General features: G+C 41.2%; 1 protein-coding gene across 7 annotated transcripts; it reads right to left on the bottom strand.

Moving 5' to 3' along the window:
- Nucleotides 1-1656: 1656 nt before the first annotated feature.
- LOC123401410 (sterol 3-beta-glucosyltransferase UGT80B1) lies at nt 1657-7532 on the bottom strand. 7 transcript variants are annotated; one of them, XR_006611090.1, is made up of 16 exons: nt 7384-7532; nt 6940-7011; nt 6765-6858; nt 6505-6665; nt 6147-6217; nt 5930-6011; nt 5302-5403; nt 5114-5169; nt 4729-4763; nt 4420-4630; nt 4041-4259; nt 3892-3951; nt 3764-3803; nt 2866-3060; nt 2637-2778; nt 1974-2060 (listed from the first exon to the last, which is right to left on the bottom strand). XR_006611090.1 is itself a non-coding variant. In XM_045095196.1 (15 exons), the coding sequence occupies exons 1-15, from the start codon at nt 7465-7467 to the stop codon at nt 1914-1916; spliced, it is 1656 nt and encodes a 551-aa protein (XP_044951131.1). In that variant the 5' UTR covers nt 7468-7532; the 3' UTR covers nt 1657-1913. The 7 variants fall into 7 exon arrangements, 5 of the variants coding, with proteins under 5 accessions (XP_044951131.1, XP_044951135.1, XP_044951134.1 ...); XR_006611091.1 differs by lacking the exon at nt 1974-2060 and adding an exon at nt 2290-2466; XM_045095196.1 differs by lacking the exon at nt 2637-2778 and having other exon boundaries at nt 1657-2060; nt 2839-3060.
- Nucleotides 7533-10174: the final 2642 nt, after the last annotated feature.

Below are 10174 nucleotides of genomic sequence, written 5' to 3'. Positions count from 1 at the left end.
GAATTTGTACTTGGTTTGCTAGCTTACAAATTTTCTTGTGTCCAGGAAACCATGGGTCTTTGCACTTGTAGCAGATGCCTTTCAGTTTTGCTTGTTGAATCACAGTAGCATTGGAACTTGTAGGTAATTTACCAGGGTCAAACTGAATCTGTCTTTTCACTGCTTGGTTCAGAAAAGGTGGAGTAGGCTTTTTAACAGGTTGTGGTCAGGTGGTTCATGACATTGCACATGATGTTGGATGCTGTCAGAAAGGCCAGCAATGAAACTTGCCTTGTAAAAATCTGGTGGTAATGCAGGGTTATCTCTTCTGATGAGATTCATGGACTGTTCAAACTTCAACACATAATCATTGACAGTTCCATTTTGATTTAAGGCATGGAATGTTCTGACATTGTCACACACTGAAGTTTCAGAGAATCTATCACCAAGCAGTCTACAGAACCTATACCAGGGCAGGGTGTTTGCTATGATTCATGTTCCTCTCCACCATTCAATAGCAGGCCATGTTAGATAGGTGACAGCAATTTTAGTTTTTTGTTCCAAGGGAGTCCTAGCAGCTTCAAGTACATTTCAATAGTTTGGATCAAGGAATCATTATTAGAACCATCAAACTCTGGGATATTATACTTAGCAGGTTTCACTAGAGTGTGCATTCTTCTATTTTCCTGAGCCCACTCTCTGTTGGCAAGGCCAAACCTCGTGTCCAAGTGTGCATTTTGTGCATCACCTTGGTCCTGTTCCACATGTATCACCTGTTGGCCAAGTCCAGCTTGTTGAGCAACAGCTAGGTTTTTGACCTCTACATGAGTTTGCTTGTTATCAACAAAGTGAGGATGTCTGTATGGCATCTTGAGTGTACCATCCAAATCCAGCTCCTTTCCAGAGGTTTTGTCCACTAAGGTTGCAGATCCAACAGTTGCAGGGGATGGTTGTGCTTCCAAGAATTTGTTCACAGTGCCCTGGGGTGAGTGAGCAATTGTGCTGGCTTGGGGAACCTCTTGAGGGTTGTGCTGCACTTCTCTAGGTTTTGGAAAACCAGAGATGAAAGTGGCCAAGGAACCCTGCAAATCACCCAAAGTTTTCTGCAGAGACTGAGAGTTATCATGCACCAGATCTCTGAATTCATCAAATTCCTGTTTATCTTGCTCTCTCTGTTTCTGAAGCAGTTGGACATCTAGTTGGAGAGAGGTAAATTCGAGCTGATCTGTGGATGTGGAGTCTGAAGGACCCACCATCTTTGCCATGAGGACAATCAGAGAGGGTTTTGACAGTGAAGTTCAGTTACGTCACTGATGACCAACAGACCGAAGAGAGGAATTTTACGACAGCCGCAGCTGCAACCCGAACTTGGTGTTGTTAGTCCTACCGCCGCCGACACCGCCGCCGTCGCCGCGCCACCTGAGTACACATGATCTGGGAGGGTGGTGGGATTTTACTGCGCAAGCAATGAGCTTTTGCAACCACTAACCTGACCCAAACATGTACCGAATGATCGCCGCCACCATGGTGTCACCGCCGCCTAGATCGGGAGGGAGGGAGGGTTTTCACTGCTCATCCCCCAGCATCACAACTACCAGATCTAGCACTATGCCGAGGAAGAACTGGCTCTGATTACCATTGTCATGCTCTGCTTAACTGAAGAGTAGAAACAGGGGATTTATGCTCGAGCTAGCCACTTTACTCACTAAATTATGGCCTAAGGCCGAGGTTATGTTACAAAGTCCGGCCAGGAACACTGGCGACGCAGTAGGGGGAAACCCTAGAAAAGATAAGACAGTCTTCTCGAGCTAGGATCATGGCTTTTATAGCCTTACAAAGAGGAGAGGGATGGGAAAGCTAGAGAAAGAAGAAAAAGAAAAGGTGATCGTGTCGGAAGAGCGACAGGGACGCTCGGGGGTACTATCACCGCACGATCAAGGATCCACGGCTGCCGAGTCTCCACTTAAAGCGAAACGGTACAATGGCTTGTCCCGCGTTGGATCCTTGATGGACGGTCTCGGATGCTTCCCGCCAACTTCTACGTTCGAAACAGCTTGATCATCACCTGTAGAGCTTGGGTCCTGACATGGTGTATTTAGATTAGACTAGATGTATTTTATTTCTAGATACATTCATTTTTATTCATTTGTGTGACAAGTAATTCCGGACAGAGGGAATAGTAGAGATAGAGATTACGGGATACTTTAACATGTGATCTGCACAAAAAATGATAAAAAATGTGGATTTGTAATAGTAGCAAACAATGCTTTGTATATCATAATAATGTTTTAGAGACACGTAGAATGCATCTATATATACATGTTCTAAAAAAAATCTATATATACATGTGGAATTTGTTCAGATATTTTGGAAACTTCAGAATTTATTTCATTTTTTCCTAACATATAAATAAGGGCTCCATGGAGCACAAGATCCAAGATGCATTTGCATCATTTACGCTGCTATCAGACAAGAGTGCAAGTTCCGCTGCAAAAAATGTGTGGTTTCCTGTTAAATAAAAACATGCAGTCTAAGTTCTATTTCTGAAAAGGAAAACGAGGATGATTGTTACTACATAGTATTTCAGTACTCTGAGACAATGGCAATAAATCAATGGGGGCACATACAAAATCTAAGCTTGGTAAAACTATTTTTACATGGTTTTTAGTCGTCGGTACATCTTCCTGTTCTTACTGCTCAAATTTTATTCTAAGGCAAAACTTTCTCCTTCAAGATCCTGAGGGCCTCCCCAATCCCATCCTGGAATGGTATCAATGGGAGAAACTGCTTACTCTCGGCCTTTTCTAAAACAAAATAAACGCCCAAATATTAGATACAACCATTGTAGAGAAAACACACCTCGGAAGCAAGTCTCTGAGCAATTACAGTTGCTTGAGCTTTAATTTCCGGTGATAATGCTGATCTGATAGCTCCAAGTAGCACATCTGCGGCTTTGTTAACGCCCGTGACATCATCTATATCTGGGATCAGATGCTGTCTTTTGAGGGGCTCAGGCGCCACCCCTAACCAGTGTAGTCTCTCTGCCCAGTAAAACTGGTCCAGTAGGAAAGGGCATGCTACCTGCATAATAATATTCTTTAGTACAATGTGTAATATCCAAAAGCAACTGGCAGTATAATTTTATAACAGTCAATACTTCTAGAAGATAACACATTGTTTGAATAAACATAAAACTTTCAGCTTTCGCACACAAATATTGTTATAAGCATAAAACTTCAGCTTCATAAATATTGCATACATTCTTGCTGAAAACGAGATGGATGTTATTTTTATTCAGGGGGTTTGACTACGTCCATCTTGTTATTGACAAGGATAAATGCCAAAAAAGTAATCTCAGTTGCAGCTATATCAAAAGAATTTTTAGCGCCTACAAGGACAAGAATTCAAATTCATTTCCTCAAAAGAAGTACTAAAATTACTTATTTTCATTGTGCTGAGAGTGAATTGTCACTTCAGAATTCATATCGACGGTGACATTTTGCTGGTATCCTGGCAAGCTGTCGTTTGTTTTCAAAACCAGATGCCATTACAATGAGCTACAAAAGGTTAAACAAATATCTGTCCCTTTTTTCCATACAAAGCATAGCCACGGGTTAACAAATGGTCGTTCTTAATCACGACTCTCAAGTGGAACAATGGCCTTATTTCATATGACCTGTCTCAACGATACTGATATGGAAGACATCTACAAGCATATTAACTATCAGCATATAGAACAACAAAAATATTCTTCATATCTAAGTACATCAGATGTTGTAATCACCTGAGGGGTTCCAGCAAATAGTGCAGCGGCTGTAGATCCGCTGTGAAGCACAAACCGAAGTAAATTCTTTCATGGAAGACTTTTATTATCCGAAAACTTGGTTACTGAAACATTGAGAACTTTATTACCTGCCAGCATGATGAATAGCAGCTGCACATTTAGGGAAAAGCCAGCTATACGGAATTGATCTGAAATAGTAAGTCATATACTCATACGGCCGACCAAAATATCTGTCTATTTCACCAAGATGAATGGGCGCAATCACATTAGAACTCACCCAGAGAAGCAAAAGAGTCGATTATTGAAAAGGAGAGTGCTGTCACTACTAAGAGCAGGTGCCTCTACACTTGATTCTACAACTAAAGAAGCAACAGATCTGATGGCTGAATCCAATGGCTGGTATCCAGACGAGAAAAGGATAAATCTGTAATCTGTTGACTCTATGACAGCTTTAATCACCATTAGAAATGCTTTAGGATTTCTAAGAAACCCCATGCTGCAGCAGATTGATAGCATGAATCAAAATGGTTAGAAATCACTTACACATTAGAGAAATCATTTAATTCAACTGTAACAACACTAATATGAAAATATCAACGATAGGAGACATGACCTTGCATAATATAGAAAAATAACTTTCATGATAAGAAACTCACCTGCCAATGGAACTTAAGCCTATAAATATAGGTAAAGACGAATAACTTCCCATGAGGAAGTCTTCCAGGCCAGCATGATTTGCACATAGAATACCCTCAAATGGAGAATTGAAATCTCCAGAGAATAACTCCCTGCATTTATCACAAGAAAACTGCCAAGCCATAGGAAGAAACCAAAAGCCACAAACATGAGCACTTAAGGGCCAATATCCTGCCATTATATGATGGAAATTAGTATGAAAAAATCTCATTCTATGATCCATAGAGTATAAAAACCTGACGGGAGATCCAGGACTAATCAGAATTTACCTGGGCGCTCAACAATTTCCTTGCTGAAACCATACCTGCTCAAGTAGCAACCAAATTGCTAGATTTATTTATCAAGTATAACTATAATTGAAGGAAGTTGTAATACTTCATTTTTTTGTATTACTAATATTTCCTAGTCCAACAAATAACTAGTTTATTTTTTATTCTTTTCCCCACAACAAAAGAATACCATCCCTTCCCGCTGACTTAAAGTTTACAAATAACCCGCTGAAGATAACAAGCTTTTAGACAAAAACATCAACACAAGCCTTATTAAAAGCCGAAGTTTCAGAGCATAAAGTATGGAAGTGTCATTTAATATACATTATTAACGATTGACAGGATCAATACTAATCTCCAAATGGTGATATATGGCAAATCTTACAGCAACAATGGCGACTCTGAACGTGCATGCCACAAAGGAAGATTTGTTACTGGATCCTGTAGTTACAAGAAAAGCTGACCTCAGTAATGTCCCTGTGGTAATCAGTTAATCACATTGGCTTATGAGCTGAACAGGTTTGCGTTTCAGATATATAAACAAAAGAAACATCATTGAACACATTCACTCACTGTATAAGGGATAGGACTAAGATTTAGGCAACCATTTCTCCACAATCCCCAACTTTCCATGAAAAGCGCCCACATCCAATGGGTAATGTCAGTCCAGCAGACCTGGAATTATTTGCATCATTAAAACACCAATGAAAAATGCAAATCAGGCAATACATCAGCAGGTCAGTTCTCCACCAAAAAATATATATCAGAAGGTCATCAAAAGAAAGACAGAAGCACCCATGTATACCAAAGCACCACCACTCGAGAACCCACAATCTCTGTGCTGGAAACTAGTATGATAGAAACTGGCATGGTCCCATATGATTGGATACGTGATGGCTAGTATAGTTGTAAGAATCTGGTCAACATACTGATCAACCTGCAGGAACTGCTAGTGACAGGTTTGCTCTACAGTTTAATCTTCCATGACACAAGGTGCTGAATTTTAGGCTTTGAGCAAATGATAAAGCGGTCATGCTCCTCCATGGAGAAGAAGATAATGTGCCCCAGCAGAGAGGTTAAATAGAGTTGCAAATTTAATATTATTTGCAGTTGAGATAGTGACCAAATCCAAACCAACGAAACAATATTTCAAGAGGATGTATGCTTATGTATCATCAGGACTAGAGGAGCAAATTTGTACTGTGTTGGGGGGTGCTTCTTGAAAGTACTTGTACAGAAGAGGAAAACTTTGCTTAAATTGGCGTTCAAATGATGAAGGAGCACTGCACAAAGAAATGAAAGCACGTAAACAAACAGGAGTCAAGAAGAAGACACCAAAATGAGTGTGCAATCCCTCATAAAATCATTATAAGATAAAAGCTTCGATGTGAAATTGAAGCCAATATAAGCCAAATTACCTATATGGAACAAAATAAGGAGCAGCAATGATGCACTTAACTTGAAACAATTCTGCAAGATGCCAACCTTCCTAAACCATGAGATGAACCCATATTATGATCACACGGTGCATTTCATAGCTGCATTAGTTCCTACATAGAACTGGCTGACTGATATTCTCAAGGATCTGTTCTAGTGAATGATGCTTGCCAAAATTCTTTAGTTTCAACATCAATTGTACATCAGGAACTGTATTATTCCAGTGCAAATCACTATCAGAGCATTAAATTGCACGAGTTGTAGCTAAAACTTGAACAAGGAGCCCCGCTGCTTAACTTTTAGCAAACATGATAATTATGCTGTTAGTGAGGTCCTCACCAGAGCAAAGAAATTGATCACAATGAAGTCACTATGAATGCTTGGATCATTTCCAAACACTTCTTCGACAGAAGCTAAACAGTCTTTCCTGTGCTCCGTCTGAATGATCTCTTTCCGCCGTGAAAATGACTCAGGATCAGCATCCGATTGAACAGAATCATCTAAGGAAGAGATTTCCATGATAAATCACATTGGAAATAAACCTACGGTAGAAAATTTATACTATTTGATAACGGAGCACATAAATTTATAGCACTTACATGAAGTATTATCAAGTTGTTCGGCAGCAAGGGCAGGTGGGCTTGCTAGAGACATGTACCTAACTTTACTGGCTGCTAGATGTGTGGATAAACTCTGCATCAAATTTAACACATGAGGTCAAGTATGAACTTGTTTAGCCACAGTTCAACTGTTCTGATTTCACAAGATCCAGACCTGGTGTGCTGAATGAGTGATGAACACCACAGTATACTGCTGTTGGTCATTAGCAAACGCTGCAGCAAGGGCCTAAAAAGAAGAAAAGGGGTAGTGAAATTCATAGTATAGTGCTCTGAGAAGGTTAAAATTGTCATATTCCTTTAGTATCCATCTTTATATTACTCAACATTTAGCATTATATAAATGTAGTACTGTACCAAAGCTATATCGTTTTCCATCTAGAGAAGCAGAAAACTAAATCGATCTGATAGATTGATGTGTCTCAACTTCTCAGTAATAGGTGCATCGAGTGCAACAACAATATGTGCTAGATGCTCTAGAATCAGGTGGAATTTCATCGCTCCCCTCTTTCACTTGATGTCAGCGGCAAAGAGGGTTGTCTTATACGCCCGAGTCCGAATACACGCACCACACACAGAGAGAGAGAGAGGAGGGGCATACAGCGATTGGGAAGACGTCGCCGTGGGTGCCGAAGGCCATAAAGACGGCGCGAGGCCAGCGGCCATCGCCGCCGCAGCCGTCCATCGTTCTCGCCGAAGCTTCGGGGGCTTTGTGCGTGCGTTCACGTTGGGCCGTCCAGACTACGTCGGAGCGCAGCGGATGAAGCCCGTGAGTAGGCGCAGGCCGAAAGATGTTGCTGGGACCTAAATTTGGGTTTGTGCTAAAAGTTTTGGTCCATAGAAAGCATAAACTCATGGTAATTTTTTGAGAGCAACTAACGGGAGCAACTAGTTGAGGAACATTTCCTTTTCTCAAAAATAAAATAAAAATTGAGGAACATTCCCTCATTAGCCTGCAAACAATTACGTCCATGCATCGTCATTTGTCGCGTTCTCAACCGTCGTCATGTCCCGTTCTGAGCGTTACTTTTGGGTTTATTTTTTCCGCACGTGATTTCGGTTTCTTAATTTGTTTTTTTAGGTTTTTCTAGTGTTCCGGTTTTTCATCGTTTTTTCTTAGCTTCTAGACGAAAAAAATTATAAAAAAATTACGTGAAAAAACGTGTTTTTTCTTTTTTTTACGAGAGGCATGATTTTATTTTTGCGAGAGGCACGGCTTTGGCATACCTCTCAGAAAGGGAAAAAATGTTTTTTGTTTACTTTTTCACGAGAGGCGTAGTTTTGCTTTCGCAAGAGGTATGGTTTTGCTTTCGCGAAAGGCATGGTTTTGCCTTCGCAAGAGGCACGCTCGTGCCTCTAAAAAAACGTGTTTTCTATTTTTTTGTGAGAGGTACAGTTTTGCTTACGCGAGAAACACAGTTTTGCCCCCGTGAGAGGCACGGTCATGCCTCTCGAAAAGGAAAAAAATATTTTCTTTTTTCTTTAGAGGCACGGTTTTCTTCCGCAAGAGGCACGGTTTTGCTTCCGCGAGAGGCATGATTTTTCCTTCACGAGAGGTAAAAAACCGTTTTTGTTTTTTCTATCAGCACATTTTTTTCGTTTGTTTTTCTTCATGTGAAAAAAAGTTCGTTAAAATCTATCAACATGGGATTTAGTTTTGAAGATCTCGACGCAAGGAGGTGAAAACAGTTCAACATTTGGACGCACATTTTAAAATACAAATCTACAAAAAAGAAAAACTCTCATGTTGCGAGAAGTGGAACGCATGCAGTACGTTACTTGTCGCAACCTGGTGAGATGGGAGTGATCTTTGAAAGGTATACTCCTCAATTAGTGATTTCGACAACTAGTTACTGAGCATTCCTTCGGGAGCCTCCAAGCGAGCACTCCCACGTGCCGCCACTTGGCGCGTTTTCAGCCGTCGCCACGTGTCGCGCTCTAAGCGTTTTCTTTGGATTTTCTTTTTTATTATTTTTTTGCATGCGTATTTAGCTTTTTAGATTCGGTTTTTTCGGGTTTTGGTTTTTCACCGCCTTTCAAAAATATTATTTTGCGCCAAATATTGTGTTTTCTATTTTTTTTGTGAGATGCATGATTTTGCCTTCGCGAGAGGCACGACTGTGCCTCTTGGAAACACAAAAAGTGTTTTCTGTTTTTTTGCGACAGACATGGTTTTGCTTTCCTCACACACATGGTTTTGCTTCCGCGCCTCTCGAAAACGAAAAAAATACATGTTTTCTGATATTTTTGCGAGTGACACGTTTTTTCTTTTGTGAGAGTTATTTTTCTTTCGTGAGTCTCGAAAATGAAAAACACATGTTTTTTACGAGAGGCACAATTTTGCTTTCACGTGAGGCACGATTTGCTTTCGCGGGAGGCACGGTTATGCCTCTCTGGAATTTTCTGTTCTTTTCGCGAGAGGCACAGTTTTGCTTTCCTCGAGAGGCACGGTTTTGCCTTGTGAGAGGCACGGCGGTGCCTTTCATAAACGAAAAAAACATGTTTTCAAATTATTTTTTCCTATCGTGAGAGGCCCGGTTTTTTCGTCCGTTTTTTTGTCCGTTTTTTTATGAAAAAAGTTCGTCGAAACCTATCGACATGGGATCTAGTTTTGAAGATCTCGACACGAGAAACCCAACGGTATAAACGGTTTGAGATTTGAACATACGATTTAAGAGATGAAACATTTAAAAAATACGAATCTAAGAAAAAAGAGAAAATTTTGAAGTTGCGATAAGTGACACGCATGCACTGCGTCACTTGTTTCAACCTAAAAAATTAAAGTGATCTTCAAAAAGAATACTCCTCAATTAGTGATTTTGTATTTTTTTGAGTGATTCTAGAAAAAAAAGGTAATTTTTTTGAGTGAAATGCACTAAAGGGATACAAGAACTTTTTCCATATGCTCACTTTAGAGCATCTCTAGCAGACCCCGTATAATGTCCCGACGTGAAAAATAACCGCCAAAATACGGGTCGGACGGAAAATGCTGCGAGACTAGACCCCACAAACGCGTCCAGTCTGTAAATTGTTTTGCGGGGCGCGGTAAAAATTCGCCCTCAGCCTTCAGATTCACGGGGTGGGAGGCCGGCCCGAGGTTGCCCCTTATCCGCAACGAGTTTTGGCGCGAGGGAAATTTCCGCGCGGCCGTTACCTGCTCCCCCCTCCTCGACAGCCGTTGCCCCACCCACCGCGCGCTTTGGACCTTCTTCCTCGTCATTCTTCACCACCATGGAAGCCTTTTAGCCGGCGAATCTCGTCAATATGAAGGTCACGCACGCGCAATCCCGTCCAACGGATCTCGTCGCTGGACATGCCGCCCCCGTCGTCGCCCTAGTCACCAACGTGCCTGCCCGCAAGCGGCAAGGCAACATTGTCGTGCAGGGCGGCAT

The sequence above is a fragment of the Hordeum vulgare genome, chromosome 6H (assembly GCF_904849725.1).
Source record: "Hordeum vulgare subsp. vulgare chromosome 6H, MorexV3_pseudomolecules_assembly, whole genome shotgun sequence".
In the NCBI taxonomy this organism is placed as follows: domain Eukaryota; kingdom Viridiplantae; phylum Streptophyta; class Magnoliopsida; order Poales; family Poaceae; genus Hordeum; species Hordeum vulgare.
The sequence above is the reverse complement of the archived record's forward strand: the minus strand, read 5'-3'. Positions and strand labels throughout refer to the sequence as shown.

Excerpts from the sequence above, each read along its gene's own strand:
- LOC123401410 (XM_045095196.1), bottom strand. The coding sequence starts at position 7,467 with ATGGACGGCTGCGGCGGCGATGGCCGCTGGCCTCGCGCCGTCTTTATG. Across the intron at positions 6,859-6,939 it reads TCACTCATTCAGCACACCAG|AGTTTATCCACACATCTAGC; the intron begins GTCTGGATCTTG and ends AATTTGATGCAG. Across the intron at positions 2,061-2,838 it reads CTCAGAGACTTGCTTCCGAG|GACCCAAGCTCTACAGGTGA; the intron begins GTGTGTTTTCTC and ends ACACCATGTCAG.